The sequence below is a fragment of the Mixophyes fleayi genome, chromosome 4, assembly GCF_038048845.1.
Source record: "Mixophyes fleayi isolate aMixFle1 chromosome 4, aMixFle1.hap1, whole genome shotgun sequence".
NCBI classification, from domain to species: domain Eukaryota; kingdom Metazoa; phylum Chordata; class Amphibia; order Anura; family Limnodynastidae; genus Mixophyes; species Mixophyes fleayi.
In genome coordinates, this window is record NC_134405.1 from 134,438,095 (window position 1) to 134,465,160 (window position 27,066).

The 27,066-nt window shown below is 39.5% G+C and overlaps 2 protein-coding genes and 1 long non-coding RNA gene across 4 annotated transcripts in view; 1 reads left to right on the forward strand and 2 right to left on the reverse strand.

Annotated features, from left to right (window-relative positions):
• Window positions 1-275: 275 nt before the first annotated feature.
• RPS27L (ribosomal protein S27 like) lies at window positions 276-13,062 on the reverse strand. Of its 2 annotated transcripts, none has more exons than XM_075208376.1 (4): window positions 12,961-13,062; window positions 3,201-3,309; window positions 1,858-1,968; window positions 276-508 (listed from the first exon to the last, which is right to left on the reverse strand). In XM_075208376.1, the coding sequence occupies exons 1-4, from the start codon at window positions 12,964-12,966 to the stop codon at window positions 480-482; spliced, it is 255 nt and encodes an 84-aa protein (XP_075064477.1). In that variant the 5' UTR covers window positions 12,967-13,062; the 3' UTR covers window positions 276-479. The 2 variants fall into 2 exon arrangements, with proteins under 2 accessions (XP_075064477.1, XP_075064478.1); XM_075208377.1 differs by having other exon boundaries at window positions 12,947-13,043.
• A 6,004-nt stretch (window positions 13,063-19,066) lies between these two features.
• LOC142152095 (uncharacterized) lies at window positions 19,067-23,270 on the reverse strand. Its single transcript, XR_012691293.1, has 2 exons — window positions 22,924-23,270; window positions 19,067-19,465 (listed from the first exon to the last, which is right to left on the reverse strand). It is a non-coding gene; the product is annotated as an uncharacterized LOC142152095 (long non-coding RNA).
• RAB8B (RAB8B, member RAS oncogene family) overlaps window positions 23,229-27,066 on the forward strand; it is a 30,038-nt gene continuing 26,200 nt past the window's right edge. The window contains exon 1 of the mRNA XM_075208378.1: window positions 23,229-23,426. Within this exon, the coding sequence (XP_075064479.1) occupies window positions 23,303-23,426 (124 nt within the window). The 5' untranslated portion in view covers window positions 23,229-23,302. The remainder of the gene's footprint in view (window positions 23,427-27,066) is intronic.

Consider the following 27,066-nt stretch of genomic DNA (forward strand, 5'->3'; position numbering starts at 1 on the left):
TACGAATACATGCTATGTAACCAATACATAAGGATAAATAATGTGACTAATATACAGCCTTATCTGTAGTGGTCAATATTTTACATAGTTTTAATGAGCCTTTAATCCCATAATTGAGTGCCTGGTGAAAATAACCTTTACACATTTCAGTTTTCCCTTCAGCCAAGAAGGTAATCTGTCATTAGGATCCCTCTCTACAACTTTCAACTTTATCTTCTAGGTGGCACAAAAAACTGTTTATTTTCAATCTATATTCATATCATGAGGACAAAGGATTTAATTGCAGTTTTGCATTTATTTAGGAAATTGTTTGCACATAATCAAAGTCCAACTGCAAAAAAATCTCCCTGAATTACAAAAGCCAACAAGATTGACGTGCTATACCACAGGAAGGGAAGTGGCGCGTGAGGCCGGACATAAGGCAAATCATCCTGAGGGGCAAGGTGCGGCAGAGTCATGTCACGCAAACCAGGGCAACTTTAGTGTTGCTTTCTTCTGAAGGAACAACCTGTGAACGGAGAGAGTGCTGTGAATCTTGCTCCATCTTACCAGCAAACAATATGCATTGACTTATGCAGTCATTTTGACCAAGTTTTTCAGTGGGTTATGACTGTTAATAACTATTAGTAACTAATACACAGAGAGATATATAGAAGACTGCTGGAATTTGTGAGAGGAATAAAGAAATAGAGATTTTTAGATCCATTTATTTTTTCTATCATTTGCACCTGGAGTATCACTCTAAGTGTAATTTATATTGTTCTTTGGAACAAATATTATACAGGGAAGAAAGGCAAAAAACCCCAAAAAACTCTGCAACAAATACACTGTGGTTTTTCCCTTACCAACTTTTCAAAATGAATTCAGTCCACAAAATATACCACTTATAGTAAACATTAGAAGTTGCAGAATAACTATTAAGTTTTATAATATTATACTAGATATATTATCTGCGATCTGCAATTTGGAACACCATGCCTAAAATATAATAAAATACATTAAAAAATAAATAAAATAAAATTATCCACCCTCGAACAAAAGCGGCTTAAAAAAAAATCCTAACAATAAACACCAAATAAACATGAAAGGAACAGTTTCTGGGTGTTTCTTATTCATTCAACATATCAGTGACTACAAAGAAGTTACAAGCTGCCGCCATGTCTAGAAGAAGTTAAAGACACCACACAGAGGCAGACTCTGAACCTGTGCAGACTAAGGGCTAGATTTACTAAGCTGCGGGTTTGAAAAAGTGGGGATGTTGCCTATAGCAACCAATCAGATTCTAGCTGTCATTTATTCAGTACCTTCTACAAAATGACAGCTAAAATCTGATTGGTTGCTATAGGCAACATCCCCACTTTTTCAAACCCGCAGCTTAGTAAATCTAGCCTTAAGTGTCCACAACCTGGACAATAATAAACTCGGAGAGCAATACGTGCCCACAGGGAGTACTGGATGATGAGACCTATTCTATGTTACAGAGCACTAAGTACTCTGCAGTAAAGGCCACTCACTTCCAAAGACTCAACTTACTTCCCAGTCATCAGCTCCATGGAGCAACAAAGACTGTCCATCCTTGTAAAAGAAGAATCCATAGTGGAACTACCTGCACATTAAGTCAGCACCTGAGAGGAACTAGATATATGACCTCACCATCTATCCAGATATAATCTAAAACACCTCACCCCCTCCCCTATTACCCTTTATTGAACAAAAAGGCAAATGGAAGAGAGAATTGAATGGGAAAAAGAGGGGAGCAGTTGTGTGGATAAATTGGTCTGCTACAAAGTAGATGGGTGAGATCTAGGCATTCTGTTACCACGGAAACATTTACTCCAGTTATTAAGCTATAATTACCTTCTGTAAGCCTGGCCTTTCCACCTGTGGGCTGGCACAGAACAGTAGAGCAACCTACACAAAGGACAACCGTTTGCGCATGGCTGAAAACTGTAGTGATCTTATAGCAGCCTAGAAAGAAAGCACAAATAAGGTAAACCCAAAAACAAAGATACTAGAAAAACACTGGAAAGTTAAAATACAAGATTTGCCGTACGAACAACTTACCAGCAACATTGATATATACATAATATTTCAGCAACCTGTCAGAACTGAACAAGAGAGATAAAAGACACATTGTTCTGCAGCGCACCATACAAGATTCCACCTACGGAAACTCCAGTGAAAAATCTGTCTGGGTCACGAATCAGTCACCTGCACTATAGCTTTGCTTTTGGTGACCAGTTATGGGCATTATATTCCAAATACCAGTTTGTAGTTCACCATAAAGAACATTTAAATATCATTTTATATGATGTTATTCTTTCAGTCCCAGCTACCCCACTTTTTATATGGCTGTAAGATAACTATACAGTATTAAAACCATTTAGGAAATAAAACCATTTTAAATTGTGTATTAGCCTACATTTAATTTCAGACCTATAAATTAGCCACATATTTTTTCTTATATATATGGCAACAACTTACCAACAGCCACACAATTAAATATTATTTTTCTGGTTTATGCAAAAATAATTCTCTTTTTGTATGAATTTAATTAATTTCACCATTTACTTACAACTACACTAAATTTACTGCTTCCCATTTGCTGCAGGTGGTGCCCATTTTCCTAATTATTTTAGCAATACACCGACATATTATAGTAGTAGATATGAGTGATATTACTGTTCATTCTCTTTATATTCTCCCATCCAGGACATTATATATGTGCCCTTATTGTACCCTATAAACATACAGTACATGGTAATACTATAAGCATATTCTTAAATGTAACTATTTAACTAAAAGACCAAATAAAAAAAAAAAAAAAGTTTTGCACATTAACATGAGTGCCCCACTGTCTTTTGGTGAACCACAGCAAGGGTCTTTATGGCCTTTCCACAAATTCTGGTCTGGTTTATTTTGTATTATTAACATTGGTTATAAAAAGATCTGAAGGGTTTGAAAGATTAAATTACATTTAGTAAGTGAATTCAGTTAACAGAGACAGCTATTTGTAATCTCAACTCAGTAATGGGATGGAAGACTCCTTTACATCACTGATTTTCTGAAAATGGGCAGCAGACTGGTACCGACCTTCGTAGTATGACATGGATACAAGTAAATTATGGGTAGTGTTTTAACCCTCCATACATTGTAAAAACAAAGAAACCACAAACACCCCAGCAACCAGTTCCTCTTACCTGGGCATTTAACATCCATGAAGTAAGAGTTTGGGCTCTGAACTAATCGCTTTTTCTTATGCCTGGTCTTTTCCTCATCAGAGGATGGGTGCAGCAAGTCTTTAGCCAACTGAAGAGAAGTAACATACATTTAGGCTTTACATAGATGCGTTTCATTGGTAGGAACAAGTATATACTAAGCATGACAGACATCAGAAATGAATATATAATGCACAGGTGGTGTCTGCTCCTAAGCAGTGAGCTGAACAGAAATTAGCAAAGCAAGAGTTTACTTACCATGCTCTATTCTACAATATTAGGATATGTGAAGAATAAGAATGCGTACAGTAAGAGACCTACTAATGTTCTATTGAAGGAAGAGATAACTGTTAAATGACTAAATGCAGAGGGCTGACCTGGATCCTGTCAACATTAACAGGGATAAACAACCTTCACACTCACCTTTGTTATCTTGGGTGGAATTAACACTTTGCACTGGAACACAACCAGAAATGCTATTTTGCATGTGAAATTATGCAGCAAACTACAAGATCGGAGGTGAACTGTGCAATATAAATGACTCACTAGTTTGGTTATATCTAAACACAAAGATAATCGTTTAATGAGTGCAATGAAATTTACAAATTATGTCTGTTATAGATTACTTCAAGTGCCTCCTACGTTTTTCCTGTTAGGAATGGGTCACTTGTATGATCAGCACAGAAAATATGTTACTCCATACATATGATTTCAATTCTATGTACATATAGATAGAATAGGAAATTCTGTAATTCAAAATTGCCCAAAAGTACCCTCCTTTGAGCAATATTGCACTACGTTTTTTTATATTCATGGCATATCATCAACTGAACTGCGTGCAATGAAATACCTGTGAAAGGCTGACCAATCAAACAGGACAAAGATCATAGACATGCTTGAAGTCAACCCATTAAAAGGTGAGCATTTGGAAATCAGATTATTATGAATTTTGCCCATCTAGAACATACTAGACTATTTTTGTTCCTCTTTTTTTTCACCAGTATTGCGCTAATGGATATCTACTACACTCAAAACCTTAGGAGTAGATGTATCACATTAAGTAACTCTTATAATCTGACCAATGGACATGACACATTCACACATGGATCTTTTACATCTGATCAAAACCTACTCTATTGTCACCTCTTTTTGGGCTATAGCTGTTCAATTGTTTATTTAGATTTTCCTACTGTGCTATCTCATTCACTTTGGCAAAACTAAAAACACACATGACATTTAGGATATGTCATTATGTTAATGACACAGAACAAGTGAACATTGCGCAGTAATAACCATATCTATTCTTATCAGAGGCACGTTGTACAAAATAAATACCTCCCTTGGATTTGTCAGATTGAAAGTAAAGACTATGGTAAATAACAGGTAACACATAACTACTTCAATGCCAGGTTTCACAGAGAAAAAAAATATATCTCTAGATAGATATAGATAGATATATATATATATATATATATATATATATACATACACACAGCGGATGAAATACATCAACATTTTTTTCAGTAAATATATATTTAATGTGGCTATTGTAATGAAATTTACACCAAATGTCAGCAACCACCCTTGCAATCCACACATGCAAAGAAATCAAACCATAGATGTCCATAAATTAAGTTTTGTGTAATACTGTGAAATGACACAGGGACAAAATATTAAACACATGAAGAAAGGGAGGCGCAAAGAGGCATTGAAAGCCAAGACACCGGATGAAATATATCAGTAATTAGAAAGCAATCCTTCCAGCTGGTTCAGCTACAACTGATGGCCTATAAAAATGTGTCTCATTATGAAAGAGTCACACAAGAAACATCTCATGATGGGTAAAAGCAAAGAGCTCTCAAGGCCTTTGATACCTTATTGATGGAAAACATACTGATGGCATTGGTTACAGAAGGATCTCTAAACTGCTGAATGTTCCAGTGAGCCCTGTTGGGGCCATAATCCGTTAGTAGAAAGAACATCATTTCACCATAAACCGGCCACGACCAGGTGCACTTCATAAGATTTCTGACAGAGAAGTGAAAAAAATTATCAGAAGAGTTGTCCAAGAACCACTTGTGGAGAGCTTCAGAAAGACCTGGAATTAGCAGGTACAATTGTTTCAAATAAAACAATAAGTAATGCACTCAACCACCATGGCCTGTATGCACACTCATCATGCAAGACTCCCTTGCTGAAGAAAAAACATGTTGAAGCTCATTTAAAGGTTGCTGGACAACATTTGGACAAGCCTGCAAAATACTGGGAGAATATAGTGTGGTCAGATGAGAGCAAAATTGAACTCTTTGGATGCCATAATACACACCATGTTTGGAGGAGAAATGGCACGGCACGTCACCCCAAAAACATCAAATCAACAGAGAAGTTTGGAGGTGGGAACATCATGGTGTAGGGGTGATTTTCTGCACACGGTACTGGCATACTGCGAATGAGTGAAGGAAGGATGAATGGAAAAATGTACTGAGACATTCTTGATAAAAATCTACCATCTACCAGGATGCTAAAGATGAAACGAGGGTGGAGATTTCAGCAAGACAATGATCCCAAATACACATCCAAGGACACTCAATTGGTTTCAGAGAAAGAAATTAAAGATACTAGCATGGCACAGCCAAACACCTGACTTGAATCCAATTGAAAATCTATGGAAAGAACTAAAGATCAGAGTTCATAGAAGATGCCCACGGAATCTTCAAGATTTGAAGACTATTTGCGTTGAAGAATGGGGCAAAATCACACCTGAGCAATGCATGCGTCTAGTTTCTCCATACAGGAGGTGTCTTGAAGCTGTCATTACCAACAAAGGCTTTTGTACAAAGTATTAAATAAATTTCAGGAAGCTTGTTCAATACTTTTTCCCTGCGTCATTTCACATTATTACACAAAACTTATTTGCATGTGTGGATTGCAAGGGTTGTTGCTCACATTTGGTGTAAAATTCATTACAATAGTCACATTAAATATATATTTACTGAGAAAAATGTTGGTGTTCAATACTTATGTCACCCGCTGTATGTATGTGTATATAGGATTTGGAACTTCCAACCATTACACAGACTTTAAGTTGGGTACACACTACAGACAATTACTGCATTTGCGATATCTGTAATGATTTTACCAACGACAAAGTCCCAATGAGCATGTAGATTTATGTGTACAGACCTACATGATTCACTTTCAGATATGTGCTTTGATACAAGAAAAACATGATTGTGGGATTTGCAATATCGGACCTAACCGTCGATTATCGTGTGACTGGCACAATACTTGAACAAAACTGGTAGTGAGCCTACCGCGAAAAATGTCACTTTTTACTCACCCGTCCAAGGCGTGCACATGGTCTTCCTGTGCATTGACCTAGCTCAACATATTCTTGATGTTATATAAAAATTATGGATATGTCTGCGCTGACTGGTATTTAGCTGCCCTTGTCTATTGCCATACAACCCATCTATGTATGTATATAGATAAAACTTTTGAAAGTAATAGACAAGTATGGCGCTTATACTCTAACAGATGAACAAAAGTATAAATTCCAAAAGCATACAGTCACTTTGAAACTTCCTAGAACGATCCAACTCAAGTCCAGAAAAGTATTGTCCCGTACAATATCCTCAATGTTCCCGAAATCAAAGTTCTCGGTTCATAGGAAAATAATATTTATCCTAGTATTATGTTCTCCACCGATGTTCATCCATACAAAAAATAAAAAGATCACATTACCATAGGTCAATACAATTCCCTATGATCAATGCATATATAGCACCAGTGTGGTATTAGATTTAAATTAATCACCACCGTGTGTAATAAATCACTTTTTCATTAGGTAATACACTTACATAAGAAGAGACTTCTTGTCCAAAGTAAAAGCATATATGGAACTCTTCAATAATTTTCACATTGATCTCTGGATTTTATCTCAAAGACAGCAAAAAAAGAGAAAAATGCTCCACATAGTGCATTATCCAAAATGATTCTATTTAATGTTTACACACCATAAAAACAAATAAAATAAGTACATAAGAGGATTGTCGCGGACGGTCCCGATAAAGCTGGACCCTTACCCTTCGTAAGATGGTATCAGGCGTGTAGGGAAACCTCTATGTCCCTCTCCATAGATCAGGAAGCCAGCTGGTTACCGTTCCACAACACTCGGGTTTCAGATTCCAAACCGTCTCAGGTAATCCGCGATTTTCCTCCTGGTCACCACATCTGCCGCCAACGCGTTTCAATTTTACAAAATCTTTATCAAGGTTTTTCATTGCGTTAACCTGGGCTCCGTTAATTAATTGATATAGACCATCAACTATTTTGATACCAACTTTGTATTTTATAAAGTGCTACAGATATAACTGATGCAGATGAAGTAAGGTGTCTGTGGAAGCTTGATAAAGATTTTGTAAAATTGAAACGCGTTGGCGGCAGATGTGGTGACCAGGAGGAAAATCGCGGATTACCTGAGACGGTTTGGAATCTGAAACCCTAGTGTTGTGGAACGGTAACCAGCTGGCTTCCTGATCTATGGAGAGGGACATAGAGGTTTCCCTACACGCCTGATACCATCTTACACAGGGTAAGGGTCCAGCTTTATCGGGACCGTCCGCGACAATCCTCTTATGTACTTATTTTATTTGTTTTTATGGTGTGTAAACATTAAATAGAATCATTTTGGATAATGCACTATGTGGAGCATTTTTCTCCTTTTTTGCTGTCTTTGAGATAAAATCTAGAGATCAATGTGAAAATTATTGAAGAGTTCCATATATGCTTTTACTTTGGACAAGAAGTCTCTTCTTATGTAAGTGTATTACCTAATGAAAAAGTGATTTATTACACACGGTGGTGATTAATTTAAATCTAATACCACACTGGTGCTATATATGCATTGATCATAGGGAATTGTATTGACCTATGGTAATGTGATCTTTTTATTTTTTGTATGGATGAACATCGGTGGAGAACATAATACTAGGATAAATATTATTTTCCTATGAACTGAGAACTTTGAATTCGGGAACATTGAGGATATTGTACGGGACAATACTTTTCTGGACTTGAGTTGGATCGTTCTAGGAAGTTTCAAAGTGACTGTATGCTTTTGGAATTTATACTTTTGTTCATCTGTTAGAGTATAAGCGCCATACTTGTCTATTACTTTCAAAAGTTATATTCTTGATGTTGACAATCTCCCCAGCACATGTTCGGGCCATTGCCCGGCTACGGTAGACGTCACGGGCGGAAACAATTCACCTGGCACTTAAATAATAGAACCCTCCTTAGCCCACAACTTAAATCGCAAATAGATACAGAAATCCGAGATTACTACACGAATAACGTTGATCCCGCCATCTCCCCATGCTCCTCTGGGATGCCCACAAAGCAGTGATTCTGGGTAGCTTGATCAGAGCAGCTACTTATGCTAAAAAGATGAGGACTCAGAAAATTCACAAGGTCTCTAGGCGAGTAGCGAGCTTAGATAGAACTCATAAAATTTCAGGCTTACCAGAGGACTATGTTAAATTGGTGGCAGCGAGAGGAGAATTAAATCTTTTACTTTCTACCAGAGCAGAAAATTCTCTCAAATGTCTGAACCAAAGTTTCTATGAAACAGGCGACAAGGTGGATAGATTGTTAGCGTCCAAGCTACGTTCTAAACTCTCCCAGTGCAATGCACTCCGTATTAAATCTCACTCGGGTGGCATCACTCAAGATCCCCAAATATAACAGAGGAGTTTAGAGGCTTTTACAACAAACTATATGATATCTCACAATCTAACGATCCCTCTCCATCTTCAGTAGAGGCCTCTAAACATTTTCTTTCCCACTGCCACCTTCCCAGACTACTGCTGGCCGCGCTTGAGCACTTGGGAGCGGATTTCACAATTCAGGAAATATCTGATGTCATCAAAAAACCTAAAATTGAACAAGGGGTCTTTGCCCTCCTTTGGGATAACAATAATACGGGCCTCGAGGGCTTCTTTCGACAAGAAGCCTCACTTTAACACACTATTGAACGTGTCAACAAGATAAGGCGAAAGAAAGCCCACTAAATGTCTTATAATACATAGCCGTGAAACTGTCAGGGCCCAGTGCCTCGGACTGTACCATTATAGGCCTATTTCACTTTTAAACACTGACGTCAAGATTTATGCGAAGGCTCTTGCTGACCGTCTTAATCCTGTGCTGCCACACCTGAAAACAATCAGGCGCAGGATAACACCAGAACAGTCAGCCTCATTCATTGCATAAACTCTACAGAGACCCCCAACCATAGTACTCTCTCTGGATGCAGAGAAAGCCTTTGACCGCATTAGCTGGTCCTTTATGATGGAAACCTTTCAGAAATTTGGGTTTGATGGCACCTTTCTTTAAGGTATCCAGGCCTTATATTCTAACCCCTCTGCTAGGGTTTCGGTCAATGAAGTGCTCTCTTCGCTGATCTAGATCACTAACAGCACACGTCAGGGGTGTCCTCTCTCTCCCCGATTTTTGCCCTTGGCGGCCAAAATTCACTCCTCCCCGTATATCAAAGGTGTTACTGTTGTCTCCAACGAATAGAAGCTTAGCCTATTCGCAGATGACATCCTCACATTAACCTCCCCCCATACCTCATTGCCAAATATGTTTGCCACCCTCTGTCTATTGTTCCATCTCAGGCTAGAAGATAAACCTTTCAAAAACTGAATCCCTTGCTCTCCACGTACCTCCCCAATCCTGAATCTCCTTAAAAGTAACTTCAGTTTCTCCTGGTAACAGTCTAAGGCAGGGTTTCCCAAACCCAGTCCTCAGGGCTCCCTAACAGTGCAGGTTTTCTGGATCATATGTGACATAATTAGGACCACCTGTGGATCTGTTACAATGTGTCAGTCAGTAATGAATACACCTGTGCTCCAGCAAGGAAATATGGAAAACCTGCACTGTTAGGGAGCCCTGAGGACTAGGTTTGGGAAACCCTGGACTAAGGTAAAATACCTAGGTGTCTTTATTACGTCCCTTTATGATTCTCTGTATGCAAAAAACTTCCCAGCCATAATTAAAACAATCAAGATAGACCTGCTCAGGTGGCAGAAACTTATCGTCTCCTGGCTGGGCAGGTTAGTCACACTTAAAATGAATATCCTGCCCTGCTTGCTTTATCTCTTCCAGACTATCCAGGTGCAGGTGCCCACATCCACCCTCATCCAACTACATTGCTGGTTTCTCAATTTGTGTGATAGCATAAACCCCCGCGCACTAGTTTTTCCACTCTGTGAAGGACAACAGTTAACGGTGGCAGGGGCTTTCCAGACATCTGCTTGTACTACACTGCTAATCACCTGAGTCAAGTGGTGGCATGGTTTACAAAAAGCCAAGGCCCTAGCTGGATAGATTTAGAGTCCTCCTGCTGCCATACACTGTCCCTAGGCTCAACTTTGGGAGGTACAATTGGCGATAGACCTCTCACTGCGATCTCATCCAGTTGCTTTCTTCACCGGTCATAAATGGAACTACTGCACTTTGAAACCACCTCAACACCTCTCTGGGACAATCCCGCCTTTACCCCAGGGCAATGTCATTCTTGATTTAAGACATTTCAGGAGAAGAGTATCAGGATGGTGTGGGATGTTTTAACTGCAAATCAATGTACCTCTTTGCCGTCGCTACAAGAGAAATTTGACTTCCCTACTATGAGCCCGTTTGTTTACCTTCAAGTAAGAGACTATGTCGCCTCCCTTCCTAGATCTGATATAACGAGACCCCTCACTCCCTTGGAGTCTTTATGTGTTCAATCATCTCTGCAAAGGAGAATGATATCCACTCTATATAATCTTCTCACCATCTCCAAACAACCCCACACCCCTATTCACAAACTCCAGTGGAAGAGGCTCACCTGGATCAACCGCCAGATGAGGATACATGAGACAATTAGAGAGAGGGTCTCTAAGACTTCCATCTCATCCCTTGTTACAGAATACGCCTACAAAATCTATTTTCACTGGTACCTAGTTCCTACCCAGCCGAAGAAAATCTATGGGTCAACTTCTGACCTATGTTGGAGAGGGTGTGGGGAACAGGGGTCCTTCATCCACATCTGGTGGTCTTGCCCGGGAATAGCTTCCTTCTGGGATGATGTGACGGTCAAAACGCCCATGGTCCTTTCTTCTAGGCTCTCCCATCGAGGTATTCTCAACGCGGCTATATGCCTGGTTGCAATACACTGAAAAAACCCTGACCCTCCTTCCAGACTGCAACTTCTCAATAAAATCTGGTATCTAGCATCTATGGAGAATATTTCAGTGTACTTCAACAAGAAAATTAATAAATTCTCCCAAATCTAGGGTGAATGGTTCATCTACAGTGGTCCCTCAGGTCCCAATCAATCATCAGATCAATGTCAGAATATTTTGGCCCTCTTCCTGTGAACAGTACTGTCTGGGTCGATTGCCGTATAGTGTCCTATTTGGTCTACTCTCTGGCCGCCAGACCTGGTCTCAAAATCCCCCATCCACCTCTCCCCTTTCCCATCTTAGCTCTGCCTTCACTACTGTATACAACACCACACTTCCCAGCATTCCTTTAAGGTTTTTCATTGAATTAATGTTGCAAAATTCTTCTACCAGTTTATGTTTTGTAACTGCCCCAAGTGGACTTGTTCTTTATACTTTGATATCCAATTGACAGTGTAACTTGATTCTGCCCTCTTGGGTAACTGTCACATATCTATTTTTGAAGTGACAAAATTTGAAGAAAGAAAGAAAAAACTGGTAGTGTGTATCCAGCTTTAGCCAATACTAATACATTAACATCTTTACATGGAGCTGGGAAATTTATCGCTGATACAGAAAGTGAGACAATGTGAAACTATACATCCAGACTTACCATATGACATCTTAGCATGACAATAGCATTTTTTTTTTTTCAGAACCATTATACATACAAAAAGAAGTAGTGAAGCCAATCTACCAATATTGCATGTGACTTATGAATATGTCACCAAGTAGTTTTGAGGAGAGGTCCCTTTATTTATTTTACTTATGCCATACAATTGATAAGATGAATTCACTAATTTCTGCAAAAACAATACTTAACCTCATCAGCATCTATGCAGCCCTAAATTTCAGACACACAGCATTTTAAAATAATTAAAACACAGTATTTTTTGCAGCCTATAAGGTTCTATTATATAGTCTATTGTGAACCGAGAAGGAGGATGCGAGATCCTAGACTAATTCCAAATCACTTTATATAAGTCTCATCTCGGCTTACGGCTGAAATCACCTTCAGTAAACCACCTGTCGGTTGGTATAGGTATTTCCCTTTGGCATGTGAACCTATGCTTGAACCATATATTGACTCGTCTCTCAATCGAACACATTTGTAACAGCCTTATTTCACCCACGCTACCCACTCTTTTATCTTGCCCCACACCTAACAAGCAGCAGGCAAATACCTCAACCTAATTTTATGGGCCCTTAATGCGCTGTAAATAAGCCATGCAGCAAAACGACCATGCCCCGTGCCCTCTACCCGCTTGCACCATAAGGTCACTGCCACATATATAAACCCTGCACCCCACACGTCTAATGCCGAGGTGGATTACATGACGTCACCGATTAACACCCCAGTCTTATTTTACGTTGTGTGGACCGCGTATCTGCACACGAACATGTCGGCAATGATCTCCCCACTCATAATACGTGTTGTATCAAACCCCCAAAGATACCCACGCGCTGTCACTCACAGACATGTTTATCCCGCATGGACTTCAACAACACACTCCACGCAGCAGTTTCCAGTTCCGGGCAGGGGGTGTGGCCGGCATGGGGGAGTGATTTTACTAAAACTACTGGCGGCCATATTTGTTTTGGGCAGTTATAAACATTGAAAGCGGTAAAAAAAAAAAAAAAAGAGGTGGAGAGATTGAGCGGTCAATGGTCACAAGGCGTGAAGCTTGCCCTCAACAAAGATGGCTGCTATGTATCATGAATCCAGAGCTCTTTCTGCTGTGAATTGTATTTTTAACGTACCATAATGGGAAACACTGGCTTGTTTGGGAATGAGGGGGAATCATATTAGTACCTGGATTTCCCTGACAAAGTTTAAGCAGCAACCACGCGTAGTTCTTTTTCTTTAAATATCATTTTAAGTACCTTTTAAGCATGTCATTTTTTTAGCTAAGTATTCTTAGAGCAGTGTGTTAAAACAAACAGGTCTGGTTTGTCTAATGTCGGTGTGTTTTTTCACAGCAAATTAAAGATATGGAAAATTATTCAAATCAGACACAAAAAGAGCCACATCTGACCAGTATTAAAATGAGAACTATTCTAATGACCTCAATACAATACAGAGAACATTCTAGTGGCATACTATTCAGAGAGAATCTTAGTGACCAATATACAATACAGAAAGCATTCTAATGAAAATACACAGGGCATTCCAGCGACAAAAGTACAATACAAATAGCATTCTGGTGATCACTATACAACACAGTGCATACTAGTGACCTTCTGGATGCCACTATGCAATGCAAACCCCCAAATCTCTGGTGTCTTTGCAATGCACGTGTCCCATGTTTCTGACAGCTTTACAATACAGAACTCATTCTAGTGAAAATACACAGGGCATTCTAATGAGCAAAATACAATACAAATAGCATTCTGATAACCACTATACAAAACACAATGCATCATCATAATTTATTTATATAGCGCCACTAATTCCGCAGCGCTGTACAGAGAACTCACATCAGTCCCTGCCCCATTGGAGCTTACAGTCTAAATTCCCTAATATAGACACACACAGACACAGAGGGAGAGACTAGGGTCAATTTTGATAGCAGCCAATTAACTTGCCAGTATGTTTTTGGAGTGTGGGAGGAAACCAGAGCACCCAGAGGAAACCCACGTAAACACAGGGAGAACATACAAACTCCACACAGATAAGGCCATGGTCAGGAATCAAACTCATGACCCCAGTACTGTGAGGCAGAAGTGCTAACCACTAGGCCACTGTGCCGCCCAATGCATACTTGTGACCTTCTTCTGGATGCCACTTTGCAATGCATACACTCAAATCTCTGCTAGCTTTTCAATGAAGATCCCATGTGGTAAATTATGACATAATCAGGAAGGACTAAAATAAAATATGAAATATATAACTGATTACTTCTCCAGTATAATGGGTTTAACATGTGAATTCCCTGGGTGCAAGCACAGAAGGGGTTAATTTACCTATGATCACAATTTGCTCTCACTTTGGTCTGTATCCTGCTACCTAGCAGGGGGTGTCATATTCAGCCAAACTTGATATTTAGCACAAGATGAACTCAGCATGTCCAGATAAGGATTATAGTACAAGCCTCAAATGGACATTAAAAGTCAAGACTTGTGAATAACATAGTAAATGTATACTTCAAAACAATATTCTTCATAATTTGCATCAGAGACAGTCTCTGTATGCACTTGTGATCTGTGCCCCAAAGGTTCTCTGGATCTGCATAACAAATTCTCCAGCCTGCTCCAGTGAGGGTCCTGTCCCTCCAGCCAGCTCCAGAGAGGGTCCTGTCCCTCCATCCTGCTCCAGAGAAAGTCATGTCCCCTCCAGCCTGATTCAGAGAGGGCACTGTCCTTCTAACCTGCTCCAGAGAGGGTGTTGTCCCTCCAGCCTGTTCCAGACAGTGTCCTGTCCCTTCAGCCTGCTCCAGAGATGGTCCTGTCCCTCCATTCTGCTCCAGAGAAAGTCATGTCCCTCCAGCCTGATTCAGAGAGGGCACTGTCCTTTTAACCTGCTCCAGAGAGGGCCCTGTCCCTCCAGCCTGCTCCAGACAGTGTCCTGTCCCTTCAGCTTGCTCCAGAGACGGCCCTGTCCCTCCAGTTGCTTTGTTTAGAGATGCTTAACAGTACTGGTCAGCCAGAGCTGCCTAATGGAACTGTTCAGCCAGAGATGCCTCATGGCTCTGTCTGGTCAGAGGTACCTCATGGCTCTGTCCGATCAGAGGTGCCTCAAAGTGTTGTTTAGTCAGCGGTTTCTCATAGTACTGACCTTATCTAACAACAAGATTGGATGATAGAAGCCTGGTTCGGTAGGATCTCTGCCTGGTTTAGGGAGGACCTTAGTGATCAAACTTGTTAAATATGCAGGAAATTGCCAGTGACGATATTCCCCCTGTGTGTTGTATCGGACAACTTTAATACAAATCAGCCCATGATTCGATAAACCTATGGGTTCTATTTTAGTTGAAAGTGTCCTAATCAGTAAAGAGATGGAGATCAAGAAAAAATAAATACGGGCAAAATGTGGTGTGTGCTGCTGATAAACAAGTATAGTAAAGGGTCGTGGGATTTCTCACTCTCCGTATATCTAGAACTGGAGTTGTGTGACAAAATGATGAACCCCATGTGTATATTTTTTATGCCTAAATAGTACTCCAGTTCTCTATACTTGTTGAGAGGCAACTATATTAAAATCACCTCAAAGTATTATATTCAAATTGGTGTAAGAATATAATAGATTTTGTACAGTGAAAAAAAAAGGGTTTACTGTAAACATTCGGGACACAGATGTTAAATAATGTATAACGCGTAACGTCAATGGAAATATCTAACAGCACAATTAAGCCAGAAACATCTGTGCATTTATGATGTAACTCCATCCGAAGCCCCTTCCTGATCAGGATCGCCACTGTATTAATCTATTAAGCATAGGTTACGGTCTGGCGTAACATAGTACCATATTAATTTTTTTGTGTTTAGGACCCGTCATATGAATCTCTTGTAGGAATGTGATGTCAGACTGCAGCTTATTAATATGAGTATTTTCCTACACTTCATAGGAGAATTAATGCCGTCTACATTCCAAAATGTGCAAAAATTTGCAAAATTTGAGATCGGTCATGGGAAAAAAAAGTGTGTGAGATTTCCTGATGTCATTTTACCTCATATCTTAATGTAACATTGACAACCCACACACCCGTACCCCTCCCCCCCAAAAAGTCCCCATTTGCATAAGACAAAGAGTGAAGCTCTGTGATAAGTATAAAAAAGAACAGTAGAAGGAACCATAATACAATAAAAATGTTACAATCAATGTTTGGAAGACATGATAAACCAATGAAATTCAGAAAAATTGTTTCAAATGTGAGTGTAGCTAAGAATAAGAGAATCATCTGGCTATGGAGAAACCCTCCTGATCACAACAAATGTCGCCTGCATAAAGCTGCAAGATAACAATAAAGTCTATGGGGCATATTCAATTAGCTTTCCGGTTCGCGGTAACGCACGTTACTGCGAAACCTGCGCAGTATTGCCGGTAATATGGTACCGCAATAACGCAGATTTTCGTACGCAACCCTATGGGGTGGGAACGAAAATACACGTTATTGCGGTACCGTGGATTCACTTTGCGGCCCGTTCCGGCGCGATCCCGCGGAACGGAAAGCTAATTGAATATGCCCCTATAAATTCTATAATCTCAAATAACAATATCAGTAACAATAGTAGTAATAATTCTTGGAGAGGAGTGAGAATAAAAGTAGTAATACAGCACAATGTAACAGGAGCAGGTAGAGCTATAAGATAGGAGTACGCCGCTATTCCAGAATTACAAAACAAGAACTAAAACGATAGGAAAGGACTGCACTGCTACTTCAGACAAAATCAGATTTTAGAACCCTATGTAGGTGTCAGATACATAGCAAAAATTGCCAAGAATTTCAAAGAAGGGAGAGGAGAAAGCGTTAGAGTACATGAAAATTAAAAAAAAATCCTAGCACATAGAAAAATGGAAAGACTAGTCATGAAAAAAGAAAAAAAAAAACAGAACAACATCGTGAGACCCATTTTCTATCATTTGATCACGATCGCAAGAATTGAATGTCCTGGAAAGAATAAAAATAAGAAGAATTGTAGAAAAAAAGAATAGAAGAACTACCACTAAATACTGGAATAATAGCCTTTGCAACGTCCTTGGCTCAGATGTCAGTAACTGCAGTCTTTAGGTCTCCCGGAACAGGTTCACAAGTGACAGATCTGTGGTGTCAGTCTCTGCTTTGTCTTGTACCTTCTCCGGATTGTTGACTTTCCTGCAGTGGGTAGAATGGATCTAAGTGTCTCTTTCTGCTACTTCCAGAGATGTGGTGCTGTCATCAACACTTGGAACGGGCCTTCCCACCACTCTGTTAAATAACCTGAGCGTAATAAACTCTGTCAGCATATTCATATGATATAAATGATGACCTTAATCAGTCTCAAAGCATCTTAACCAGCCTGATTAATAATAGAAACCATAGGACCATATATGCACACTTAACGAACTGCATCCATGTCAGATGTCAAAGCCAGTAAACACGTCACTTGATATATTAGGAATATTGCTTCAAATGTAAATGCCAGTATACCAACTGGAGATTATTCTTGACAAAAATAATAAACATGTAAGAGTCTCAATATATAAGTTTTTTTCAGAACATAATTAATCGTTTATATGTAAACAGAAACTCTCATATCATCATGGGTGGTGATTTCAATATGGTTGCCTCGTGGGTATTGGACGGGTGGGGGAGCATCTGCTTGGGTTGGAGGCTGCCCCAAACAAGGCATACAATATATAGCAGACCATCATCATCATCATCTATTTATATAACGCCACTAATTCCGCAGCGCTGTACAGAGAACTCACTCACATCAGTCCCTGCCCCATTGGAGCTTACAGTCTAAATTTCCTAACACAGACAGACAGACAGACTAGGGTCAATTTGTTAGCAGCCAATTAACCTACCAGTATGTTTTTGGAGTGTGGGAGGAAACCGGAGCACCCGGAGAAAACCCACGCAAACACGGATAGAACTTACAAACTCCACACTGATAAGGCCATGGTCGGGAATTGAACTCATGACCCCAGTGCTGTAAGGCAGAAGTGCTAACCACTTAGACACCGTGCTGCCCATTTGATAGGTATCTGGAGTACCAGAAACCCCACAGCACAAGAATATACCTGGCTATCAGCGGCATATGGTACCCTCTTGAAGCTTGATTATTTTCTCGTCTTCTCCTCCCTACTACCTTAAATAGGTTCTGTAGGTATAGAACCCATGAGCCTATCGGATCACTCTTTGATCTGTTTCAAACTTAAAAACCAGACATTAAAGGGCCCATATATGGTGTGAGATATTTTGAGCCCACAAGGGGAGAGATATATCCACAGATTGAAGAAACCCTGTGTGATCAAGATCAGGTGTTGGCCTAGCCTGCACGCAAAGCTTTCTTTGGATGTCTATTTGTAATAAGGATTGGATTCTGAATAAATTCCCAGCACGGATTGTGTGGAGATTGTTTAGCGTTCAGCGAACACTCTCATTTTCATCTTGTGAGTAGATTCACATTTGTGCTGGAAGAAGTGGAATAAACAGATGTTTACCTTATCTTTTGTGAGACTTTTTTGAACAGTGTGAAATTATACATATGTGTACTGTGATTTCAGATGTATCCCTATCTATATTGAAAGAAAGCGCCTGTTCTCACCCTCCCTAGTCTATCCATTTTATTAACTGAGCATTTAGGGTGCTAATGCTTTGAGGGAGAGAGGCTGCATCCTTGGGGCACGCCTGTTGAATCTGTTTTATTTTATTTGCAGCACATACGTTTTACCTGATTTCATTGGTATTACAGCAAGGTACGAACTTTGTAGCACAAGACTTTCTGTAGTTTTTGATTATGGGTGTGTATATCAAATATAATAGTACATTTTTTTATCTATAGCACTGGAATTGTGTATGTTTTGTGTTATGTATATAATTCTACAAATATATGTTTTCTATTGATACCACTAGATGTTTCTCTTTTTTTTGGTGTGTGTGTGTGTATGGAAATATGACAATACATATGGTTTATGCTTTTTAGGAAATAATTTGTCATGGCATCTGACAAAAGTATGGAGCTCATGAGGGACTTCATTGAAGCCTAGAGATCCTATACCTGCTTGTGGAAAGCAAAATCTAAAGAATACTTAAACAGGCAGAAGAGGAGTGCTGCTTTGGAAGATGTTGTGAAAGTGTGCCTTCCACACTATTCTGGAGCAAATGTAGAGTGGACAAAGGGGAAGATACAAAACCTGAGGACAGTCTTTATAGAAGAACTTAACAAGATTGAGGCCTCCATAAAAGCAGGGGCTGATGATGTGTTTGTGCTCAAGTTGTGGTACTTTGACCTCCTGCGCTTCACCCGTGATGAGCAAATTGCTTGACAGTCCACCTGCAACATGGAGACGGAGAGTAGTTCCTCACCTGAACTTATACAAACAGATGACATACCTCAAAGCGAAGCAGTAAGTGAAACATACAACATTGTAATTCAAAATCCACCACATTGCTTAAAACACACTGGGGAGTATATTTACTAAACTGCACATTTGAAAAAGTGGAGATCAGATTCTAGCTGTCATTTTGTAGAATGTACTAAATAAATGACAGCTAGAATTTGATTGGTTGCTATAGGCAACATCTCCACTTTTTCAAACCTACAGTTTAGTAAATGACAGATTTACTAAACTGTAGGTTTGAAAAAGTGGAGATGTTGCCTATAGCAACCAATCAAATTTTAGCTGGGACTGATTTATTAAGGAGAGTAAAGCAAAATAAATTAGTAACTTTGGACCCCAGTAAAACCATATTTTATTGAAGGGGAAGGTACATTTAAAATGTGAGGACAGATTTATAATTGAGATAGAGCATGTCCTAGATCAACTTTTAATGTCAGTGTAAAACTAACGTTATCATGTATTTGCATCCTACATGAAAAAACAGCCAGTATTTTCCTTATGTGCAAAAAAATAAACTCATTTGCATCCCTTGTAACATGGTTTTGTCAGGGTTCAAAGTTACTCATTTTCTTGCTTTACTTTCCTTAATGAATCGAACCCTAATACTTAAGACAGTATGGCTACTTGGCCCAATAGCCCAGCAGCCACAACCCTGTAATATTTGATCATACAAGTTTGTCTCTAAAACTGAAATATCCTACCATTCAGTATTTGCTGCAATTTGTGGCCATTAGGTGTAAAGTAACCTAAATGGTCAGAAAATTGCAGCATCTCTGGGTAGCTTTAAGTTCTGCTTTGGATAGATTGGCACTATTTTACAAATGATATGGACTGGCTATATACAACTTCACACAAGCAAGCCCAACACTGAACAGAGGAAGTTGCAGATTGGTTGTAGTTAGTCCAGATACTAACCAGTTCCATGGGCCATGACCTATAATAGGGACAGCCTTTTATAAATTATTATACAAAAATGTATTTAAACAGTGACTCCTTAGGGTAAATGTATTAACTTCCGACTTTTGCAAATTCACCGCTATTCGGAAAATTCGCAATAAATTTTTTAAAGCGGCAATGGCTTTAAAGGCATTGTTTTAGAATGTCATTGTATGCTGTAGCATTAGGTTTTCTCTTTACTGGAACTAATGGGCCCAGACCAAAGCTTGAAAAACAGCCCCAGACCATTATTCCTCCTCCACCAAACTTTATAGTTGGCACTATGCATTTGAGTAGAAAGCGTTCTCTCTGCCAAACTCAGATTCAGCCATCAGATTACCAGTTCATCATCAACATTTACTTATATAGTACCAACAAATTTTGTAGCGTTTTACAATTGGGGACAAACAGTAATAAACAATATTGGGTAAAACAGACAAAGAGGTAAGAGGGCCCTGCTTGCAAGCTTACAATCTATAGGGCAGTTAGTGAAGTATGATTTGTCACTCCAGCAATTATGTTTCCGCTGTTCCACAGTCAAGTGACAGTGTGCTTCACACCATTCCAGTCTATGTTAAGTGTTGTGCATGGTGATCTAAGGTTTGTGTGTGGCTGCTGGGCCATGCAACTCAATCCATGAAGATCCAGAAGAAATAGTTCTTGTGCTGATGTTACTTCCAGAGGCATTTAGAAACTCGGTAGTGTTGCAACTGAGCACATCCAATTTGTACACACTTCACTAGTCGGTATTCTGTGAGCTTATATAGTTGTTGTTGCTCCTGGACATTTCCACTTACTGTTGACCAGGGCAGCTGTAGCAGGGTAAAAATTTGACAAACTGACTTGTTGGAAAGGTGGCATCCTATGACAGGGCACATGGGAATTCACTGAGCTCTTTGGCACCACCCATCCTACCACTAATGTTTGACTATGGAGATTGCATGGCCAACATAAAAATGTATCTATACACGTCTCTATGCATCAGACCCAAACAAGAACAATTCATAAAAAAAAAAGGCCAGAGTCAATTTGAGTGCACTGGGGTCATGAGTTTGATTCCTGACCATAGCCTTATCTGTGTGGAGTTTGCATGCCCTCGCCACGCATGTTTGTGTAAGTTTCCTCCCACACTCCAAAAACATACTAATAGGTTAATCGGCTGTCATCATACTAACGTTAATCTCTCTCAGTCTGTGTATGTTAGGGAATTTAGACTGTAAGCTACAATGGCACAGGGACTGATGTGAGTTAGTGCGGAATTAGTGGCACTATATAAATAGCTGATGAGGATGATAATGATGAATCCAAAAGATGGAGAATTTGAACTGAGGTAAATATTGTGAATGAGATAAGTGATACAGGTGATGGGTGGGTAAAGAAATGTGTGGGGGAAGGGGGGAATAAAAGTTTTAAATGAAAGGGGCATGGCAAGCCCAGAATGCGATGTGACCGCACCCCTTACATGACATGGTTTCTCCTTCAGCTTTATGTAAGGTCAGTTCTATCCCCATAGGGACATTTTAACAATGGTGAGGGTTATGGCGTAACCACAAAAAGGTTTCTCTTCTTCTGTAGTTAATTCTATGTCTTTCTCATTTTAAGCAAGATAAGTTTTATTGTTGGCCCATCAAATGAGTACAATTTTCTAATGAGGCCCTCAGACCAAAAAAGATTGCATATCCCTGGTTTATAGTAAGTTTGCTGCAATCTAGGAAGTGTGGGTAACAAATGGTACATAAATTAGCGGAATAACAATTGTAGCTGATGGTTGGGAAAGTGAGTGTGACAACTGTTAGGCTGAAGCATTAGCAACCATCGATATTAAAGCAGCTATTAGTGACTGGTATTTGTGTGCAGCTACCAGTGGTGGGGTACGGTTGGAATGAGAAAAGCCACGAAAATGAACGAGTCATTGGTTGGCACCATTGACCATTTATCTTAACAGAACCTCCTATCTCTTCTGTTTCTGGAGAAGGGTTTCCTGCATAAGTACCAGTGTGGTTATCCAGCTCGGGGTAGCCTTGTTGGTTTTATCCTGACACGGGGATGCAGTTGTGTGTAGCAGACTGTTTTGGAAGATTGGACAGAGACTTAGAATTCTAGCGCATGGGGTGAGAAAGACAAATGCCGCCCCCTTAGCACTCAATTTTAACCAAATAAACCTAAAATATTCCTAAATTGCGCCCCCCCTTTAGTGGTGCACCCTGGGCGATCGCCCGTCGCACAGCCGTAGTTATGGCCCTGGATTGTGACTATATTATTCATTATTTCATTTGTTAATCTGAACGTAAATTAGTGATATCTTATGTCATCTACATCCTATGCTTCTGTTCTAGTTCACCATGTCATTTGCATGTACAGTACTCCTTTTTACATCCAATAAAAATTAATTGTATAAAAACTCTGTTATTGTTCGTGTGTAAGAAAATACTTTTTTTCTGAAGGATTCTTTGACCATTTGTCAGGTACATTATGATCCAACTCGCAGCACTACCGGCAGGACTACATTTCCATTGAAGCTTCGCGTTGACTTGACTACTTAGAAAGGCAGGGAGTGGTTGTTCCTCTTTAAAGCCACATTGCAGAAACTACATCTCCCGTGATACCTTGCGGCTCCATGGTAACTTAGAGTGAGAGGCGAGGAGATTTTGGGGCGCGTCACCCGTCTCCGGGGTGACACCGGCCTCTGGAATCCCGCCTCTCACTTGTTATTGGCAGCTGGGTGGAAGGAAGGGTGACGTCACGGGCAGAGTCCCCTGACTCGGCTTCCTATTGGTTTAATCGGTCCCCGCGGGCCGGCGGTGTCTCCTGTTCTATGAGAGGAAAGTGTGAAGATGGCGAAGACGTACGATTACCTGTTCAAACTGCTGCTGATTGGGGACAGCGGGGTCGGGAAGACGTGTCTGCTCTTCAGGTTCAGCGAGGACGCGTTTAACACCACCTTTATCTCTACCATCGGTCAGTAACCTCGCCACACCCACTGCTCACTTCCTTCCCCTGCTCCCATCATCCGTCCAGCCTGTGTCCCCCCACAACCACCCCATATTCATCCTGTACCTCTCCCCAGCTGCCTATGAGTGCGCCCCAAGCGAGTCCCTCTACCCAGGGTACCCATATACAACATGTGTGTAACTGTGCCTCTGACCAGCAGCCCTATATATACAATGTGCCTGTGTCCAGTGACATTATATACATCTAGTGTCTCTCATGACACCACATACTGTACACTTATTAACCTAACTCTTTTTTTTTTTTTTTTTTTTACTTAAACTTGACTCTTTTTAAAAGTGTAACAAGTATACTTTTGGTTTTCTCTCAGATTTTATAATTGCATCCAACTAGGTTGAATTAACTAATTGTAACTAATGCCATTTTAACTTAAAATGCTCATTTCAGGAAAAGCTGCCAAGTTAGCAGTTATGCCACATATAGACAATTTCAGGGTGACTTGCTGACATTGCTTAAAGAAAGCACTTCTGCAACAAGTCCGTTTTTATCTGTCCAGTGCAGTGTAGGGCAACAGGCGGCCCTAGGGTGCATGCGGTCCTCCAAGCCTTCACCTATGGTCCCCAGCTACTTCCTGCTGTATTCTAATACTTGTTTGTTATAGCTTATATCACTTGTTTAAAATGCCTGCTGGTATGTTATAACAGATAGCTGACTTTTTCTTTGAACTGTATTGTTTTAACTTATTATTGAGATTAAGGGTAAGGTGCGTTGTGAATGGCCCTCTTGCCTTCGTGAGGGCTGCACATTACCCTTATTCTCAGAAAAAACTTTAAACAATTTAATAAAAGAAAGATACTATCTGTAATAAATCAACAGGCATTTTAAACAAGTGTTTCAAGCTATAACAAACAAATCTGACAATAAAGCAGATGAGAGCTGGGGGCTACAGGTGATGGCTCAGAAGGCGGCCTGTTGTCTGTCACTGCTTTAGTGGCTGTAAGTATGCATTGGCAACTGTGCACAATATAGTGATGTCCACTGTAACCAATCAAATCATGTCCTTTTTGTAGTACAGTCTAGAAAATTATTAATTTTAGCTATAAAGTATTTTGCGAAGAAATACATTGAGTTTATTTAATTTTTAACTATCTCCAGGATACATCATATACAGTTATGGCCAAAAATAAAGGCAAACTTCTGGTTGCTATGGGCAGCACCCCCTTTTCTGCATGGTTACCTGTGAAACCGTGTTCATAAACGTTCCCCTGAAATGCCATATAAAACACTCTTGTAAGATGTTTTCTAGATGTATCTCCATATCCTGGTAGCCTCTCTCACTGTTACTTTTATTTTATCTTTTGCTTCTACCCTGGGTTATAAGTTCCTGTTGGCTTTATTTCTGTATTTGTTTGATTATACATGTAGTGCACCTATTGGGTATGCATGTAACTTTGTCCAGTGATATATGCCTTGTTTTTGGGATTCAGTTATTTACATGTTCTGCTTCCCTTCATGAAATGTAGTTGTACTAAAGTACAAACTTACAATATACTGGATGGGCATTAAGCAGAAAGTGTAAAGGGCAAAGTAATGACTCCAAACGTATTGAAATATAGACAGAGTGAGTGAGTCATGGTAGGAGGTTTTATAAGTATTGAAAAGAGCAAATTTTGTTGCAGTGTCTGGTCTTTCTGTTGAGCAAGTATGACTTTTTGTGAAGACTGGTTATATACACAGAGATCCTTGTTAATGGTTCATTTTTGCTGTACAATATTGTTCCTGCCTTCTTTTAATGGGATGAGTTAATCATATACAGGTTGTCTGAAATAATATTTAGATCAGTCACATACTGCAGTATTGGCTTGATTAGTATTTGCTTTTTTGCGATTGGGATTTCTGCATTGTCCCATATAAGGGGACAATTCTAAAAATTATCTCTTTATTCTGCATGGTCATATAGAACTGCTGTGGTATCTAGGGAACAAGACAAATCTAATATAGTATTCAATCTTATTTTGCCGTTGAAGAGATAGGCAATTCCTTCATTTATGAATACAGTATGTCATGAAAACTTGTTCTCTTCATATAAAAATTGTATTTTTATATGAATATGCTATGCAAGTGTGTATACATATATAGATATACTGTATATCTGTTATCACTTTGTCAGCATTCCATATTTCTGAGGTCCCTTTTTTCAGACTTGTAATAAAGTCTTGTAATCTATCAGCTTTACTCGATGACTAAGAAGACATTTTATTTATTTTTATTAATCAAAAGCGCCCTTTGGATTGTATTCTACACCATAAGGCAAGTGAGTGTGAGGCCAGCACCATTTTGTTTTTCCTTGTACATTGTTATATGTACACTGTTTTGTTGCTTAAAGTATAGGAGATAAGGCTTTATGAAGATACAAGGAAGAATTAGATTTTGTACAAGAATTTACAGTATATGGTTTTACATACCATACTGACAACGTATATTCTACTCATCTAAATTTTGTCACTCTTACTATGCAAATGATGAACATTTAGGGCTAGATTTACTAAGCTGCGGGTTTGAAAAAGTGGGGATGTTGCGTATAGCAACCACTCAGATTCTAGCTGTCATTTTGTAGAAAGTACTAAATAAATGAAAGCTAGAATCTGACTGGTTCCTATAGGCAACATCAAACCCGCAGCTTAGTAAATCTGTCCCTTAGATGTTGTGTTTCTCCTTTTAGATTCAGATCCTGCCAACATTTATCGGGGCTTTTCATCTAAAGTATTTATCCCAAACAGGTCATCATCGTAAGATATCCATAAAAGATACCTAGTACTAGTATCACTTGGGTTAATTATCCTATTTGACTTGGTCTGTATCTAGCCTGTCATCACAGAGGGAAATCAATAAAGCATGATCTGTTGGTGGTAGAGGGGTTCTTGAGGACTGAGTTGGAGAAACTGATATAACGGCCAATCAGATAGCTGTTGAGCATGTTTTAAAGGTGGGTTTACACTGATTAATAATAAGAAATAAAATTTCATAATCAGTGCACAAAGATTGAGTTTTAAGCTTGAGCTCAAACACCCATTAGTTTGTATATGTTGGTGTAAGAGACTAACCCAGTTTTCTTTTAGTTCAGAAAATATTTTACATGACAGAAAATGTGTTTTATTAACCTTCAGTGCATTTAAAATGACAGATCCTGGTATTTTATGACAATGTCTTGACCCTCAGGTGACTATTCCCGTTAGCAAAACATACTGACACATTTCTACTTATGTGTATAATGTTTCCTGCACATAACGGTACATGTCAGAGAACTGTGATGACTCACTATGGCTGTATTTTAGCTTTTCCTCCATGGTAACGCTGCATGTACACCCACTCCTTTGCTGTGTACCGGTAACTGCCAGGCTGCTCTCATGAGCTAGCGATTTAGTTTGAATATACGCAGCACACTTAACCCTAGTAATACTGGTTAAAAAAATGTGTTCCTTTAGGTTAGTTAAATAACAGTGTGCAGATAAAACATGCTGTAACCTATATTAATGAATGTTGTAACTTATTCTAGCTTGCCTTGTTTTGGCTACCCAAGTCTAACATTGGTCACTGTGTAGTGCAAAGCACATTTGTGTCGTCTTTATATAGTGATTGGGATCATGAT